Source organism: Hoplias malabaricus, chromosome 1 (genome assembly GCF_029633855.1).
Source record: "Hoplias malabaricus isolate fHopMal1 chromosome 1, fHopMal1.hap1, whole genome shotgun sequence".
NCBI lineage: Eukaryota > Metazoa > Chordata > Actinopteri > Characiformes > Erythrinidae > Hoplias > Hoplias malabaricus.
The window spans coordinates 1,266,063-1,284,514 of record NC_089800.1 but is presented as its reverse complement, the minus strand read 5'-3'; the positions used below and the strand labels follow the sequence as shown (position 1 = coordinate 1,284,514).

The 18,452-nt window shown below is 42.1% G+C and overlaps 1 protein-coding gene across 2 annotated transcripts; it reads left to right on the top strand.

Moving 5' to 3' along the window:
• The first annotated feature begins 131 nt into the window (after positions 1 to 131).
• nktr (natural killer cell triggering receptor) lies at positions 132 to 17,559 on the top strand. Of its 2 annotated transcripts, XM_066642661.1 has the most exons (17): positions 132 to 186; positions 2,555 to 2,641; positions 4,603 to 4,677; positions 5,566 to 5,673; positions 5,843 to 5,887; positions 6,759 to 6,846; positions 8,497 to 8,526; positions 8,640 to 8,785; positions 10,873 to 11,089; positions 11,178 to 11,336; positions 11,475 to 11,562; positions 12,206 to 12,354; positions 12,459 to 15,206; positions 15,333 to 15,416; positions 15,597 to 15,653; positions 15,747 to 15,842; positions 16,894 to 17,559. In XM_066642661.1, exons 2-17 carry the CDS (start codon positions 2,584 to 2,586, stop codon positions 16,955 to 16,957), a joined length of 4,212 nt encoding a protein of 1,403 aa, XP_066498758.1. In that variant the 5' UTR covers positions 132 to 186; positions 2,555 to 2,583; the 3' UTR covers positions 16,958 to 17,559. The 2 variants fall into 2 exon arrangements, with proteins under 2 accessions (XP_066498758.1, XP_066498765.1); XM_066642668.1 differs by lacking the exons at positions 132 to 186; positions 2,555 to 2,641; positions 4,603 to 4,677 and adding an exon at positions 6,135 to 6,162 and having other exon boundaries at positions 5,610 to 5,673.
• Positions 17,560 to 18,452: the final 893 nt, after the last annotated feature.

Here is an 18,452-nt window from a genome sequence, read left to right as displayed (position 1 = left end):
TCCTCTCAGCATAACGACAACATTCACTGAGTCAAATCATTTGACTCAGCTCACAAGGAAGAATCGACTCCCTAACGTCTCTGCATTCAACATCATTGAGCCGAAACACACACTAATTTAAAGAATCGATACATTCACTCGTTGAACGCCAGAGTCCTGCTGTCCGTACCGTGGTTGTTCACACAGGTAATAATTTGCTGTATCGGTGCTTAACGTGATAGTGTCGTGTTTGCTGTTTTTAACCGAATAGTTTCAATGTGTTTATACAGAGAGTAGCATTAGCACAGAGGTACTGCATCTTTTGACTGCAGTAAAATTTATTCTGCTAACTGCTAACTTAGCTTTGGCTAATTTAAACTGCTTTTTATCGGTTCTTTTTTTGTAGCTAAAATCAATGTTCTCAAACATCAGCGACGTGTTTGTATGTTTAGAAATCCGAATATATATATATTAAAAAAGGGTAGTAATACGAAGCTGAAGTAGACTTCCTATTCGAAAGTTCCTTTCCACCTTAAACTCTTGAAGTGAAACAGATGCAAAATTTAAGGTGGAACTGAAAAATTGCAAAAGGAATCAAATGTTAGAATCAGGCTTCAAACACTGAATTTATTATAAGCTGATAAAGTACTCGAATTGATCATAGGTGGGTATTTGTGTGTATTTTTTGTAGGTTTATTTTACATATAGTTTTATTCAGTGAGCCCCTGAGGCCTGTGGAAGGGGCATCGTCATTCTGAAAGACACCCCTCCCTGAAGGATAGTCGTTTCCCCCTAATAGTTCCTCAGTATTTAACTGCCACTGTCACACACAGATTTTCTTTTTGCATTCTTGATCTAAAACTACTGTCTCTACGTACTGGAGAAGATTGTTAAAAAATATGTAGATGACAGTGTTTTGTATGATTTTTGATGAGGGTTAATATGACAGTCCTCTACCTAAAGTCCCTTTAGAAGAAAAAAAAAAAAGTCCACTATTTAATTAAATGTGCCTTGGCTCTGCACTTTGCTTTCATTCAGTCAAATGAAGTGGATTAGTCCCCATCTCTGTCTTCACACACTTCTCTGCCACATCTACTGCTGGCGCCTTACCCAGCGAGCCGACAGCATTGGATTCTTAGGTTTGTGATGTAAGAATCCCTGGCTGTCTGAATCTGGACTTTTAAGACGCTGCAGATTCAAAGTGGAAATGCTCAGCCATGGCACTGACTGTTTATTTCATTAATGATACATCTTTTAGCGCATAAACAAGACCACATGGATACGCCAACAAGGTCAGACGCTGGTGTTTTAGGGAGTTTGTAGCTTGACGCAATTTGTTGAATTTCTGTTGAACTTCTGAAAAGTCTCAGGCTTTGAACACGCAGGAGATTGTGTCGAAAATGTGTTGTCCTTTTATGTAATAAAATAATGTAGGAAGAAAGAAAGCAAAGGCATTAGAGTTCTGGTTTAATTGCAACGGCTTATATTGCACACTAAAGCACATAAGCCTGTTATAAAGTGAAGAAACAGGCCTAGCCTCTAACATCTTTTCTTTTCCATGACGTTTACTTCTGACATTTGGCGTTTACCCAGCTGGACCGTCGGTCCTGTTTTCACACGCTGAACCAGCTGGTGTGCATTCCGCTTCACATAGATCCGGCAGAGGCCTGAGAGGTGGCAGGAAAATCAGACGCTCTTACATCAGGGAATCACCTGCCATGTTAGTTTGAATGGCAACTTTAGACTAAATTAAGCCCCATGCCGGGGATTCGCCTGCACAGTTAATCTCTTCATGTACCTTTCTGTTGAGTTTAACACTCCAAAAGAAAACATAAATCATCTTATGTGATCTTTAAGTACTGATGATATTCTCAGGAAAGTGATTTATCATAAAAACAAAAAAATATTGCCCATCCCTACACTCTACAGGGTTCTTTAAAGGCACCGTGAACATTTGAAGAAACCTTTGCACGATCAAAGTGTTCATGGCGTCATGAAGGGGTTCTTCAGGTTGATGGAAATTGTGCTTTAGATGGTTCTATATAGCACCTTTTTATAAAAGGATTCTATGGCACTAAAAAGGGTTCTTACAACAGAACAAAGTTTGTTACAACAGAAGTACGTTTTTTGGTGCCATATACAACCCTTTCCACCACCATTTTGAAAAGGGCTTTCTACAAGACGTTTTATTTTCAAGCGCATTTTTCTTGTACTGTTTTAGAGGCTGTTTTTTTTTATTTTTTGACTTTTAAGACGGATGTAAAATAATGACCTCGGTTCTGTTTAGCTTCCAGATAGAAGGCCAGCTGAATGTTGTGATTTTTTTTTTTTTTTTTTTCATGCGAGGGGGTGGGGACCGTGCTCAGAGCTCTGGCTGTGAAGATCTGCTTTTCATTGGTGGAAACAGACACTTCCCTGATCTCAATCTCCTCTCTTTGCATCGCTCCAGCCACTCCCTCCTGCACACTCTAGAGCCAGAGGCACATTATATTTACCGGAACACTTGGAGCTTCAACAACAGGGAAAGCTTTAATATATATTTTTTGGTATGTTTGTTTTTCTCCTCTTTTCGCAGTAGCCTGTAGGAAGATCCCACTGCGAAAAATGGGGGTGAAAGATCGCCCTCAGTGCTACTTTGATGTGGAAATCAACAGGGAGCCAGGTAAGGTATTATTAATTACACTTTGGCTTATTGATATTGTGTGCGCGTAATGAATGCTGCTCCCAGGGAGTTTAAAAACTTCTAACGTGAAGTGTCTTCAAGAAGAATCCCAAGTTTCAGAACGGTAAACAAGGTCATTTCGGAGTGGAGGGGTTTGTGGTGAAATGCTCTGTTTTACAGTAACTTTCAGAGCCAGAGTTGTACAGTTTTGGTAAAAAGGGGATGCAGAAGTCTATTCTTAAAGACAGTTATGAGTTGAATGTCTCATGATTTGAGGCATTCGTCCTAAAACATCATTTTAGAAATGATCTGCAGCTGAAGATGGAGTAATATTTCCTAGTAAATAATAACATAGACAAATCTTTACCGATGTGTGTTATCTCAATGTTAGAATAACGTAAAACTGAGGTGCCAGCAGTGATTATGTATTTTCCAGGTAGCTACATCGTATCCTTTCCGTGTGGTGGAATTGAATTTCTTCAGTCAGTTTTGTTTCCTTTTGCATTCTCCAGCCATTCCACTTGTTGCTCTCCAGTTTTTGTTGAAAGGTGTTATTCTCAGAAGTATCCTGTTTACCGAGGACAATTGTAGTCATTGTGAAAAGCTTCTGAAATAAGACGGTAAAAGGGATTTGGTGTTAGGTGATACACATTAAATGCCAAAACACCTAGGCCCTCTCTCTTTGTGATGCAATTAAACCTGACGTGTTGAAGTTGTGATGTTTCGTGCTCATCGTCTTGAAGTGTAAAGTTGAAAAGCATTAAAATAACTGTGGTGTGTGCTGCAGTCCAAAAACCACATTGTGTGCTGAGCACATTTTTAACCACAGAGGCGCTGACTTAACATGTAGGCTCCAGCACTGCTCGCTGCTTATTAGTGCTTCATAAGGTTCACCTGCTGGTTGAGTCTAGACCACATTTTGGCATCTTGTTGTTTTCAGTATTCTCTGTGTTCTAAAGCACTGAACTGACTGCTTTAGCTCCAAAAGCGAGCAGACACTGCTCGACCACCAATAAACCCGCATTATTAAAGATGCTCTTATTAAACACACCATATCAAAAATAAACAATCCCCACCACTGCTCTCCAAAAGATGTGGTTAACAAACCTCAGTGGTTGGTAGAAGGTAGTGGGTAACCGTGCTGCCCTTATGTGGGAGACTGGAGCTTGTTTTTCTGCTCTGAAACCCCCTGCTGTGCCTGTAAGTCCTTGGGCAAGATTCTGAATGCTATGTTAGCCTCCTGTAACACGGGTAAATTGTGATTCACTTTGAGAAAGTGCTACTGTCCAATGGCATGAATGTAAATCAAATAAATAAACGTGGTTCACATGTTTTGATTGGTCTAGCTGTGGTTAGTGAAAATGGAGTCTTTAAGCTTGGACGTGGTTGGTTGTAGGTTCTGTTTCAAATTAGTGAGTATCGCTTCCCTTTTAAATAGTTACTGATGGTTCGTAGATGATCATCATCAGCAAACGGCTGAGAACTTAACCTCTAACTCTAACCGACCATGACCTCAACCTCAACCCATGAAGATGCATGATGCTGTTTCGTTGTTAATAACGACTTTGACGATGCGAATGCTTCTGTTCACCTGGGGCGCTGAAGCTGAAGCCACCCTCCAATGACCCGCCGTACAAGCTTTACCTGCTTTTCAAGCAGCGATCAGCTAGTGCTCTTAACCTCTCTGTATTTTTAAGTGGTTTAAAGGTCTGTGGTTTGTGGTGTGGAGCCCTAGTGATTTAGCATGGAATGACCTTTGTAATTTGAATCCCCACGCACTCCAATGTGGCAATAGAGGGTGCTGTCTGTTGCCACGCTGAAACAGACTTAACAGCTGTAAGTGCCCTGCTGAAAGGACATATGGCTCCACACCCCACTAATAAAATGCTTCCATGGAATAATTATAAGGAGAATTTTTAAATTTGATTTTAAGTAAAAACGTTCTTTCTTTTCTTCTTTAGTTGGACGTATTGTCTTTCAGCTGTTCTCTGATGTTTGTCCAAAGACAAGCAAAAATTTCCTCTGCTTATGTACTGGTAAGTGTCTCCTATGTTTTAAAAGTACTCACAAAAAAGTATCATATTATGTGTAAAATCTGTATAAACCTTTATATGGAAGTGAAGCTGTAAGAACAGCCAGTTTCCAGTGTTGTAATGTTTTCTGGTGTTTAAAACAAAACATAAAAAAGCCACAACAATTTTACAGAAGTGGGAAATAAATGAAAAAGCAGGATATTGACAGCTAGCTTTAAATTGATAATGAAAATTCACCATGAAATGCTTTTCTGTGAAATGTAATATCCACACTAGTCCAAGCAGTCGGTGTATAGGGCTTGCACAGCAACACATTTCTCAGAAAAGCTCACACTGTATAACAGCAGGACGACTCCTAAGGAGCAGAGTGAGCATCTACCCGACAGCACAAAGATCTGAGGTTCCCCAAATGAAGGAAGGAACTGCATTATTAGTTTGGAGAATCCTTGTAAATTATGGCTTCTAAACCCCATGTTTACTGAGCTTCGATGTGTTCTCTGTGATGTTTTGAAATTAAAGAGGTATCCTCCAAGTGTAGATAGGGCTCCCGAGTGGTGGCTGTCTAAGCGTTGGCCCTATCATCAGGATTCCTAGAGAGCACAATTGGCTTTACTCTCCCTGCTCATGGTGCTAGCCGGCACAGGTCTCTGTCAGATGTGACGGATCTGGGGAGTTTGTGTTGTCCTTCATTAGCATAGCATTAGCCGCAGTTTAAAAAGAAGTGGTGCCTCGGCCTTGTGTTGCACAGTGTGTAATTGTTGAAAATGTATAATTGGGGAGAAAACTGGGTCAGATTTACAAAGACTCTGAAATCATTTACATATCTACTTTTTGATCAGTTAATAATAATAATAATAAACTTGGTGTAATGTAAAGTTATCTTGTTTGTAGGTGAAAAAGGCACTGGAAAAACTACAGGAAAGAAATTGTGCTACAAGGGCTCCACATTCCATCGAGTAGTTAAGAACTTCATGGTCCAAGGGGGAGATTTTGCTGAAGGCAAGTTGTTGTTTAATTCCTTTTTCTACTAAAGGGACACCTAGAGATGACTCCAGGTTCAGAACCACAGACAAATGCTTTTCTAACTTTTCTAACTCACACATGTGACTCTGGGTCCAAAATTGAAGTTTATATATATATATATATATTTTTTTTTTTATTTGCTCAGGCAATGGAAGAGGAGGAGAATCCATATACGGAGGTTATTTTGAAGGTAAACTCATCCTCATTTCTCTTTTCCTGTTTGAAGTACTGCATGACTAAGAGTTTGCATGAGCAGTTCACACATGGATAATCAGACATTTTTCTGCTAGTTTTGGTTGTCCTGTTACTGGCTTCTATTTCTGTAATTGTGAAAATGGGTTTCTCTCTGACTCAGCATGGAGGTTAGGGATGTTTCTGTGTTGAAAAACCCAGACTCTTCCTGTCTAAATTTTTTCAACATATTCTTTTATTTATAGAGAATGTGGTCTTTTGCAAAATGAGAAGGTAAGAGATGTGCACAGTGCAGTAACACAATGTAAACACTGTCTTCCCTCCCTCCCTACGTAACACGAGCCAGGGTTTAAGTGTCTGCAGTGTATGTCCGAGTCCTGAGCTCTTGAGTTTGAATGATTTGGATTTTATTTGGTTTCCACCTCAGGAATAAATAGCTCTGGCTTTATTTTTGATTTGTTTACCTTTGTATTTATTTTAAATATATATTGTTCATTGCTCTGTTCCAGTTAAATCCAAATGGGGTGCAGCTATGATTTTTATATAAAAATATGTATTTTATTTTTCTTGCTTCTAGCAGAAGATAAGGATTAGGTGGAAAATATTTGAACATTCCTTTAAAACCAAACATGCTTATTGTAGTTTACACAACTCTGTGTAATTAGAGACCCTCATCATCATCATACAGTTTCTGTAGCACTCCATCTCAGCCATTTTCTGAAATACCTTAGTCAGCCCTGGAGAGTTCTTTAATTCTGATGTCAGAGGGACCTGCTCTTTGTTTGAATCCCTTTTCCTCAGAACACGAGCGTTTAAAGCAGGTGTCCAGCACTCAGTCTCTACTCTGTTTCTGTATCTCTCTCTGACAGATGAGAACTTTATTCTCAAACACGACAGAGCCTTCCTCTTGTCCATGGCCAACCGAGGCAAAGACACCAACGGCTCCCAGTTTTTCATGTGAGTATAAGATAAGTCTGGAGGGGAGAGAGAGAGAGAAGAAAGAGTGTATGAGGTTGAAACATCATTCATGCAAATGTGCATCACCAGATTGTCTGCTTGCCATTTAATGTGACTGTTTAGCATTAAATGGCTCTTTTTGTAAGCTTGAATTATTTATCCCACACTGATATTTGACCGGATTTTAAACTCGTAGATGCTTTGTATATTTTAAAATGTAATATACAGAAAAAGGCATTCATTGTGGTTTGATATGAAACGCATCGTTCCTTAAAATTACCCAAATATATTGCACAAAAATGCTGTCTGCTGCTTGAATTTTCTGACACCAATTTCAATATTATTTTAGAATTAGAGTCACTTGATTGGCCACTGTGCTTGCACACTACACAGAGGAATTTGTTCTCTGTTTTTTACCCAATCCGTGCAGTGAAACACATTCACACACAGAGCAGTGAGCACACACGTCCGGAGCGGTGGACAGCCCTAGCCACGGCACTCGGGGAGCAGTTGGGGCATTGCTCAAGGGCATTTCAGTCATGACCTGCCAGCTCCAGTTCCCTAACCACCAGGCCACGGCCGCCTCAGGTTTTGCCCTTTTCTTTCACCCCACCCTCACTTCGCTGGGCATTTTCGGGTTGTAGACGTTAATAAATATTTTGAAACGTGTGTAATTTTAAGATTCTTTTCAGTGGTTAATGCTTAAAGCAGTTCATTAGAGGCCTACTGCAGTGGACAATTTACTCAATCGTGCTTTCAGCATTATCTACGTTTACTGTACATTTTCATACTGTAACACTGCCCTGTGTCTAATCCCTTTGTTCTTTTTGTTTGCTTCACTCATTGACTTTGGAGACACTGCTTATTTATATTTGTGTGTGATGCAGATGCCCTCAACACGATCATCTCTTCTTTCCCTTTTTGAGTGTATTTAGAATATTTTACCAAAAAAAAAAGTTTAGACTCATTATTTTACCTACAAATGTATTACAATTTTTCTCTTGCCGTTTTTGTGTAAAATTTGCAGAAACTCTAGCATCCTGCTCTACCAAGGTAAAGTTTCTCTCCAAGGCTGTGCTTCTCTCTCCTGACTGTATTTCTCATTATTCTAGATAGAATTTTACATGTTTTTTTTCAATATGTTTTATTTAATAAAGCTTTAATTTCTAGTCTTAAAGGAACTGGAAGTTGGTCTCTTAAATGTTGATGTAGACTGTTTTTAAGAGACGTCCAACAGCAGTGTAGTTCTTTATTTGTTTTGTAAAATCACAATTCAAATTGGCGGTGTGAAACTAAAGAAAATAAAGAATTAATCTCCTAGGGTTGTTTGGATAATGTTTGTTTACTCTCTGCTTCAAAGAAACCAGTGTGTGCAGTAGACCAAAGGTGTTACACCTCCCGTCATATATTATTAATAATGTTCAAACTTGAACAGCACGATACTGTGTAAACAGCTGTGAAAGTTTCACTCTCTGAATAAAGATTTTATAATGTGTGTGTGTGTGTGTGTGTTTAGCCTGTTTTCCACTGACTGTTCTTGCTGTTAGACGTGTTTTCCTCTGGTTTAAAGTGTTCTCTTCTTTCTCTCTCTCTTTAACATGTGTCGGCGGATCTGCTGTGGCTTTCTTAATGCCGTTGCCCACAAAACAGAACAACTAAGACAGCACCACATCTAGATGGGTACGAATGAAAGAGTTTCTCATTTGCGTGACTTATTTGTAACACGATTATGACTTGAATAAAGCTATCAGTCAGTGTTTCATGTTGAGCCTCTCTTGTCCGGTTTTAAATAGTGTTCACGTGGTCTTCGGACTGGTCATCTCAGGGTTTGAAGTGATCAAAAGAATCGAGGGCCTGAAGACAGACTCTGCCAGCAGACCCTACGCCGACGTCCGAGTGGTTGACTGTGGACAGCTGATTACAAAATCGGCTAAAGACGGTAATCTTGTGCCTTTAGTATTGTTTATGTAGAACTGGACCGTTTGTGTTTGGTTCTGTGGGATTGGCTGCAGACTTCTGCTGAAGAGTGAGAAGCATTTATTAAGGCAACCCCACAATCAATGAATTTCTAACTTTTTGAGGCTGTTGTGTCGCAGTCACACAGCTCCAGGGGCCTGGAGGTTGTGGGTTCGATTCCCGCTCCGGGTGACTGTCTGTGAGGAGTGTGGTGTGTTCTCCCTGTGTCTGCGTGGGTTTCCTCCGGGTGACTGTCTGTGAGGAGTGTGGTGTGTTCTCCCTGTGTCTGCATGGGTTTCCTCCGGGTGACTGTCTGTGAGGAGTGTGGTGTGTTCTCCCTGTGTCTGCGTGGGTTTCCTCCGGGTGACTGTCTGTGAGGAGTGTGGTGTGTTCTCCCTGTGTCTGCGTGGGTTTCCTCCGGGTGACTGTCTGTGAGGAGTGTGGTGTGTTCTCCCTGTGTCTGCGTGGGTTTCCTCCGGGTGACTGTCTGTGAGGAGTGTGGTGTGTTCTCCCTGTGTCTGCGTGGGTTTCCTCCGGGTGACTGTCTGTGAGGAGTGTGGTGTGTTCTCCCTGTGTCTGCGTGGGTTTCCTCCGGGTGACTGTCTGTGAGGAGTGTGGTGTGTTCTCCCTGTGTCTGCGTGGGTTTCCTCCGGGTGACTGTCTGTGAGGAGTGTGGTGTGTTCTCCCTGTGTCTGCGTGGGTTTCCTCCGGGTGACTGTCTGTGAGGAGTGTGGTGTGTTCTCCCTGTGTCTGCGTGGGTTTCCTCCGGGTGACTGTCTGTGAGGAGTGTGGTGTGTTCTCCCTGTGTCTGCGTGGGTTTCCTCCGGGTGACTGTCTGTGAGGAGTGTGGTGTGTTCTCCCTGTGTCTGCGTGGGTTTCCTCCGGGTGACTGTCTGTGAGGAGTGTGGTGTGTTCTCCCTGTGTCTGCATGGGTTTCCTCCGGGTGACTGTCTGTGAGGAGTGTGGTGTGTTCTCCCTGTGTCTGCGTGGGTTTCCTCCGGGTGACTGTCTGTGAGGAGTGTGGTGTGTTCTCCCTGTGTCTGCGTGGGTTTCCTCCGGGTGACTGTCTGTGAGGAGTGTGGTGTGTTCTCCCTGTGTCCGCGTGGGTTTCCTCCGGGTGACTGTCTGTGAGGAGTGTGGTGTGTCTGCATGGGTTTCCTCTGGGTGACTGTCTGTGAGGAGTGTGGTGTGTTCTCCCTGTGTCTGCGTGGGTTTCCTCCGGGTGTTCCGGTTTCCTCCCACAGTCCAAAAACACAGGTTGAAGGTGGATTGGTGACTCAAAAGTGTTCGTAGGTGTGAGTGAATGTGTGTGTGTCTGTGTTGCCCTTATAAGGACTGGCGCTCCCTCCAGGGTGTATTCCCGCCTTGCGCCCAATAGACTCTGGACCCACCACGACCCTGAACTGGATAAGGGTTACAGACAATGAATGAATGGTAACCTCTTTGGAACCACTTTGGAATAAGGCTACCCTTATAAACAATTAGAATCAGAATCAATTTCTTGGCCACTGCTTGCACACAGAGGAATTTGTTCTCTGCATTTAATCCAGTCCATGCCACGTCTGCCCAATAAAGGTTTATAAATGGCTTACAGTCTGTTAATTAAGTTGTAAGTTCATTAATAAGTATTTATAACACATGGGTAGGAAGAGCAACAGTGACCAACCTTTTGCCAAATAGTGAACCCACATCCATCTACGCTGTTAAATCTCCGATCTCTGGATACTGAACTTACTTTGTCTTCTCCATCAGTCGATATTAAGCCTGTTGGCTTCAGCACGTATTTGGTAATACATTTTACCATTTACTCACCAAGTTTAATCAATTAACCACTGATAGAATGTCTTTTTAATCATTGAAGATAGTGTGGTTGACTCTAACATATGACACGTTCACTTTTAGATGAAAAATAGGTCACTGTTTCTCTTTTTATTTCTGTTACCAATGATTTATTAATAGTTTTAAGGTGTTTACAACCTAATTAATAACCTTGTACTAAACAGATTTGTAAACCTTTTATAAACGTGGTCTTATTTTAAATCGGTACCATCTCATTTGTGTCTTTTAAAGTACTGAAAGGCAAGAAGAGGAAGGTTTTCCATTCTGAAGATGATTCACCTAGTTCTTCAGAGTCTCTGAACTCCTCATTTGAGTCTGGAGAGGAACTGGAAGGAAAGAATACTCGCCATAAGAAGAAAACCAGATCAAGGAGCAAACACTCAAAGAAAAGAAGGAAGGGCATAGAGAAGAAAGAGACGCGATATGAAACACCAGCAATCCACGTGAGGTTCGTCTCTACGTTTCATCCTCTTTGGTCAGTAATGAAGCTAATTCAGTGCACAGAATTCTCACTCGCTTTACTGGCCCTTCCCCAGCCCCGCTGAGCGAGGGATGGCAGAGGAAGAGGTTGGAGAGAAAGAGCACAATATGAAGAGAGAGAAACCCGTGGTTCGACCAGAGGAGATCCCACCTGTGCCAGAGAATCGTTTCCTTCTCCGCCGAGACATGCCAGCGCAGGAAGAGACCACAGTCACGTGAGTCTCTTTAAATATTACTAGATAATGACACTGTCATTCTGTACACATTTAAGAATTCAAACCTAAGTCGAGGACATTTATCCCATGCTCAGTCTCAAACTCCTGTTCTGTTGCTTTTGTTTTTTCACTATTTAGGACCGAACAGGACACAGTTACTGGCCCTAGTGACCCCAAACCAGCTGTCACAAAATCTGGGCGGAAGCTCAAAGGCCGTGGCACCATGGTATAACCACACACCAATAGTAATGGAGAAGGGGGGTGGGGGGGTTATAGTAGAATAGAAAAAGGTCCAAAGTATATTTTTACATAACACACAGCAGTGTTCTTGTTTTGCGTGGCTTGGGTGGTCACTTTCAAAGCAGCAAGAGCATGACTTTATTTAGAAAGTCATCTATTAAAAGCCATCAAGTAAAAATAAAGATGCTGATAGTTAAAAACAAATGCTATTTTTTAATGTTATTCAAATGGGAATGTCACAAATGAAACAAAACATACAAATTCTCCCATTGAAGACATCAGAAAAAAGATAGCCCCTTAAAAATGTGTGGTGTAAACCCATCCCTACCCCTCATAGCTTTTGTTTTTATTGAACTTTACCAAATATAGAGTCTGGACACATTGAAATATAATTTAAAAAATATATATATATAATTTTTTCCCTCCCCACTTTACTCTACACTTCTCTCTATTGCTTCTGACTGATTTTGAGCTTTTTTCCTTCCACAAACAAACCTTTGATGTTGACTCCCTTGAACCAAGGTAATCAGCAAAATTTACAGAAAATGTAAGAGATTAAAGGGAACCAAACTCTTGTTTAGAGAGCCATACCCCAGTCAGTGAATCACTTAAATGATTCTTTACTGCAGAGATACCATACCCCTCCACGGTCAAAATCTCAGTCTGAGACAGAGGAAGAGAGAGGGAGCAGTGAAACCCCTCCGCACTGGAAAGAGGAAATGCAGAGAACAAAGAATTACCAGCCTCCGAGTGTAGAGAAATGGAGCAAAGGAGAAAAGTAAGGTTTTTGAATCTTCTGTTTAACTTAAAAGATAAAACTTGCACTAGGTCAAAGTGAGGAAAAAAAACTGGTGGCTAATTGCTGATCCTGCCTTTTAACAGGTGGGAAGACAGAAGTAACACCCCATGGTCGAGGTCCCGGGAGCGTTCCTCAGGTCATAGCTCGGACCAGTCTATCTACTACCACCGACACAGGAAGGAAAAGAAAACCAAACGCAAGAAGAAAGCTAAGAAACGGAAACATTCAAGGAAACATAAAAAGAACAAGTACAAAGGGACATCCCTTTCAGAAGTAGAAAGCTCCGTTTCATCCAGTAGGAGATCAAGATTCTCCAGCGGTCCTGAGAGGAGATCTCATTCCAACTCTCGTTCTCCTTCCACTTCACACCACTCACATAAAACTTATGAATCAGGGTCAAACAGGAGACGTTCTTCATCACATTCATCAAGAGATTCTCGATCATATTCTCGGTCAAGAGGCAGATCCTACTCGAGAAGTCACTCAAGATCCAATAGCAGATTTAGATCCTCCTCAAGGTCAAGGTCGAGGAGTCGATCTGGACGGTCTGTTACCAGATCCAGGTCACGTTCACACTCTAGATCTAGATATAGGACAAGATCCAGAAGCAGATCTAGGTCCAAGTTCAGGTCTCAATCCCCACGTCACACAAGAAGGTCGAGATCACCTAGACGAACGAAGGTGAGCGAAGGCAGTACGCAGAGGGTTAATAATTCTTTACCCACCACTTCTCATGCTGTAGACGACAAAGCACCACCAGCATCATCTTCAGAGGGAGTGTCTGTGCTACCCTTGAGTGACAGCCCACCACCATCTCGATGGAAACCAGGACAGAAACCCTGGAAACCCTCTTATGTCCGTATCCAAGAGATCAAGGCAAAAACAGACTCGACGTCTTACGAACGAACACCAGGTGTGGATTCGGAGAGGAGACCTCCATCTGCACTTCAGGACCAGTTGGAGAATCCCAGTAGAAAGAGGCAGCATAGTGCTAACAGCAGACAACCCAGTGATCTCCTGGAAAGAGGATCATCCAGAAGTCAATCGTCTAGTCGCTCGAGAAGCAGGAGTAGCTCAAGATATCGGTCTGTGTCACCTGGTCAGTACAAACACAGGTCTTTCTCTTCATCCTCCTTTTCCAGCAGGTCAGATTCCTATCATTCCTATAGGAAAGAGTCTTCGGAAAAGAGGAGAACGCAGCATGATCCATCTCACAGGAGGAGTAGAAAGAAAGCCAAGAAAATTATTCACAGCCATGACAAAAAAGATGCATCTTCTGTCCAGTCCGATGATAGAACAGATACTCTGAGCCCAGTTCAACAGCACAACAGCTCTGACGTGGCAGGAAATCGATGTGATCCCATAACAAATGTCGCGTCTAAGACAGAGAGAGCAAAGAATCTGAATAAAAACAATACACAGAACTGTAAATCTGGATCTGGCTGGGAAAGTGATGGTGAGCGTAATGCAACCCAAATTCAGCCTAAAGAGGAAGATGTACTGTCGGAAGTGAAAAGGAAGGAGATTCTGACTCGTTGTTGGGATTCTGAAAGTGATTCTGAAATGCTAGATTCAAAAACTAAGGCTGGTGAAACAAAACATGTGTCAGACAAGGAGGAAGGAGAAGCAAGTTCAGAATCTGAAGATGATCAACCCGCTGGGCAGCTCAACAAACCCAGTCACGCCTCTAAGGTGTCAGAAGAACTGAAAGGTTATGAGAAACCTTCTGATGAATATACAAAGACGGAGAAGCGCAAGAGCAAGAGGGCTAAGCGAAAACACAAGCACAAAAGGAGAAATTCAGACCGGTCTGGATCTCATCGACTGAAACCCAAAACGAAAAAGTCCAAAAAGAAGCACCCAAAGCCGAAGGAAACATTCCACTGGCAGCCGCCACTAGAATTTGGTGAAGAAGGGGAGGAAGATGATTCGCTAGCTCAGGTGAAGAACACGGACCTTAAACAGGAAAGTACTGGCCAGAAGCAACCAAAAAGCTCGACAAAAATTACATGGCAGAGACCTCAAGATCTTAAAAATAAAGATAATGAGAAGGTGAATCACAGTTCTTCTAAAGAAAGAGGCACAGCTGCTCAATCCTCTTCGTCTGGGAACGTGACTCAAAGCCAGCAACTGAAGATAAATACTGAGGTTGCGAAAAAAGCGTCTCAAAATGACCATCCGCAGATCAGTTCAGGTCAGTCGAATGTTAATAATGCAGAACAAGCCCAAGGCCAATTAAAAGATCAAGACAGCATGGAAATGTGTACCCCAGAGCACACCCCAGAGACCAGCACAGAACCTCCAGCGCCTTGTGTGGCTGACTTAACCTTACCTAAGAATGGCAACCCACCTCAAACAGATGCCAAATCCTCAGTTACCGTGCTCCCTGTTGTGCCTTATTCCAGCCTACCAGGAGAAGCCCTGTCTGGAAACGTTGGCATGCCAGTCGATACCAAATGGAAACCTTTGAAGGTCAGTGCAGTGGAGTCAGTCGGTGTAGCACCTCTGGTCACGAAGATGAATAAGCCACTGGAGCAAGTGGAGGGCAAGTCTCAGGGCCTCAAAATTGAGATCAAGAGCAAAAGCAGGGTCCGGCCTGGGTCCCTTTTTGACGAGGTGAGGAAGACGGCTCGATTAAACCAGCGGCCTAGAAATCAGGACAGTTCCAGCGAGGAGGACGCTCCTCCTGCAGCAGGAGAGCAAGCAGGTTCCCATAAACACTCTCGGAGCAAGTCCCGTTCTGTGTCCAGTGCCAGGTCTCGACGTAGAGGCAGTTCTCGCTCATACACCTGCTCCAGGAGTAGGTCCAGAAGCTCCAGCTATTCTTCTCGGTGTGTATGTTTTTTTGTTCTGCCAATAACCTTTTATATAGTTTGTGAACGTCCCACAGGATTCACAAGCTACAACAAGATTTAATGACCTTGAGTTGTTTATGAACTTCAAATCTCTGCACACAGGAGCTACAGCAGAAGTAGAAGCAGAAGAAGATACAGTAGAGAGCGCACTCATTCTCGAAGTAGTAGCTACCACAGCTATCGCAGGTGAGTGTGAATGATCTAAGCCTGTACTGTGATGTGGCGTTTATGGCGCTTACATGCTTTTAACTGCTAAAGTGTTCACTACCCTTTCATTATAACAAACTATGAGCAAAGTTATAGCTTACATTCGTGGAGGATTTGGAATGATTGACTGTGTATATGTGATTTTATTTTCCTCTCCAGTAAAACATACAGTAGAAGTCGGTCCAGAAGTTGGTCCAGGGGTCGGCGAAGTTCAAGGTCCGTATAGAAGTGGATGCTTCAGTTTTTTCAGTCGTGTTAAACCAGTCTATGCTCCTTGGTGCTATGTATTTCTGTTTTCTTGCAATTCAGATCCTATACGTACAACAGCTACTCCAGCCGCAGTCGTAGCCCGAGCAGCAGACGACGGAGAAACAGAAGAAGTGAAAGCTCTGATCGCAGGTCCCGGTGAGTTGGCAGCATTGTTTTTATTTGAAGGGACTTCCATGGAGGTGGTGGAGAAGCAAGCGCCAGTATAAGTTCCGAGCTCGCAGACGGTCTAGCTAACCCCCGACAATTAATTCATTTCATAATAGTGTGTTAGGGGGTAGCAAGAGAAAGACGAGAGGAATCCAACAAGAACACCGCACCGAAAAAGACCCCGGAGGATAGCAAGCTAACAGCAGACTAAGCTATGGAAGCTATCGGAGCTAGCGTAATTACCCCAACTTCTGGCCACTTTAATTACAGTATTGGAAATCTTAGCTAACTGTAAATAAATAGAAGTACTTTACTCACTCAAATCAACATTTTTCAGGAGTCAAATATGTGTAGATTTATGTCCAAGACCTGTTTGACTTTGACAGTATATATGTTTTTAGATAAAAACACCTTTGTTTAAATAGGTGCCAATACTGCTAAGATTACTAGCGCCCCCTAACTGAGGCCACCTCCCCTGCTTGTGACAGTCAAACGAGACAGTTGCTACCACATTCAGTGGTTATGAGAGGTTCACAATGAGATTATGTTTGTCCTGTGTTGGTATCCGTACTCTACACGTAAGGCCTACAGTGGCGGTAGATTTTCCCCTCAGAGAAAAGGAAGCTAGCCGCTAAGCTAACTTTTACACTGAGGGAAATATCTGTCGCGAAATGGAAATGTGTTGTGTTCCACATGCAGTTTTACACACAAAGAATTACAACACTGTTAGAGACACTTAAATATTGTTTAGATGTGTGTTTTATTGCAAGACTGATGTTTAAATGCTCTACTAAGGCTTGATCTTATGATTTATTGTTTTACCCAATGCGATTGGCGAAGAGAGAGGGCGGAATTGCACCATATACGGCAGTGGCCGGAATTAGGGGACGGCCCGAAATAGGAGGAATACTGCTAATATCCTCACAGAGCAGACGACTCTTAAAAAAGGAATTACAAAATCGTTTTTATTTAATTTTTCATATTTAGAAGGTCAATGAAAATGTGAACAAATGTTTTACGTTTTATAACTGTGCTGCAGGTCATATCGCTCCTCTAGTCGCAGTTCGTCGAGGCACGGAAGTCGGAGCAGTCGATACAGCTGAGGGAGACGCCCTGTTAAACTTTCTGTTCAGCAATTGTTGAAGCTATACCTCCTTTTAAATGTTTATTTCCTTTAAAACCAGGTATTATGGTCTATTTTTACCTGTAAATACTTTGCATATATATCAGTATATCATTATAATGGTTGTTTTTTTTAACAAAATAGTTTTCATTTAGGATGTATATGAATGTATAAAATGTATTTTATGCGGCCGTACTGTGACTCGTATTATATACTGAACGTGGAGGTCATGATTCGAAAGCCACTGACATGATACAGTAAAGGAGTATTATAATTATTATTATTTACTAAAATAATAAAGGAGTATTGTTTCCGAGCAATAGACCTGATATTTTCTTTTTCTTTTTTTTTCATGAATGTGACATTTTGTCTTTAGAAAGTTGTAAATAAAAGTTTAAATTGACTGTAATCATCAAATGATATTTTTATTTGTGACACATCTTTAAAACTGAAGCTTCTTTTTTTGTATGGAAAATACTACATTTTTTGGCATGAAACAAAGTTCTACAATGGATTTTGCAGATCCTGCTCTCTCCTTATGAATGTGTCTTATATTGATACAGAATTAAAGTTTAAAAAGTAATGAAGTTACCAAATGACTCTGTGTGTGTGTGTGTGTGTCATTTGATGACGCAACATTCCACTGATTTGTCAACGTCTGCGTATTTTAGTTATTGAGACGTAAACAGTGTCAGAGCGGTTTGATGTGAAATGGTTGGTTGTAAAGATCCCCTCCGCTGTGAACACTTCTGAATGAGTCAGAACTCTTCATTACCTTGTTTAAATCTTTAATACAGAATGCATCTAATGCAGATTCCCCTTCAATGTAGTAACTGCTTTCACACTAAGAACTGGGACATGGCTGAGCTGCAGGGCTGTTGATTTCATACCTAAGTGAACACGGAGTTATTTGACCTTATCCTGGTGGACTGTAAGTTCTTCTGAGAACCCTTTGGCCCTGGTCTGCTCTCGGGGGGGATGCAGCCTGGCGTCTCATCTGCCTCTTAGGGAAACACAAGCTCATAAGGTTCAAATAAAATGGCATAAATCCATTTCATAGTTGAAGCATAATCTTCAATAATAAACTGATGAGGGAAAGCTGCATGAGAGGTTCTTCTGGGGCTTGGGGGAGGTAAGGGGTCCCCTGAAGCCAGTTCAGTGATATTACTGTGAATTTGATTTTAAAGTAGCAGTAAGTCATTTTCTCCCCTGGTGATTCTTTAAATTATGGAGCCGTTAGTATACTGACAAAGAGCGGCACGGTGGCGCAGCAGGTAGGTGTCGCAGTCACACAGCTCCAGGGGCCTGGAGGTTGGGGGTTTGATTCCCGGTCCAGGAGATTGGCTGTGAGGAGTGTGGTGTGTTCTCCCTGTGTCTGTGTGGGTTTCCTCCGTGTGACTCTGTGAGGAGTGTGGTGTGTTCTCCCTGTGTCTGTGTGGGTTTCCTCCGTGTGACTGTCTGTGAGGAGTGTGGTG

Excerpts from the sequence above, each read along its gene's own strand:
- nktr (XM_066642661.1), top strand. The coding sequence starts at position 2,584 with ATGGGGGTGAAAGATCGCCCTCAGTGCTACTTTGATGTGGAAATCAAC. Across the intron at positions 11,337-11,474 it reads CAGGAAGAGACCACAGTCAC|GACCGAACAGGACACAGTTA; the intron begins GTGAGTCTCTTT and ends TTCACTATTTAG. Across the intron at positions 11,563-12,205 it reads TCAAAGGCCGTGGCACCATG|AGATACCATACCCCTCCACG; the intron begins GTATAACCACAC and ends TCTTTACTGCAG.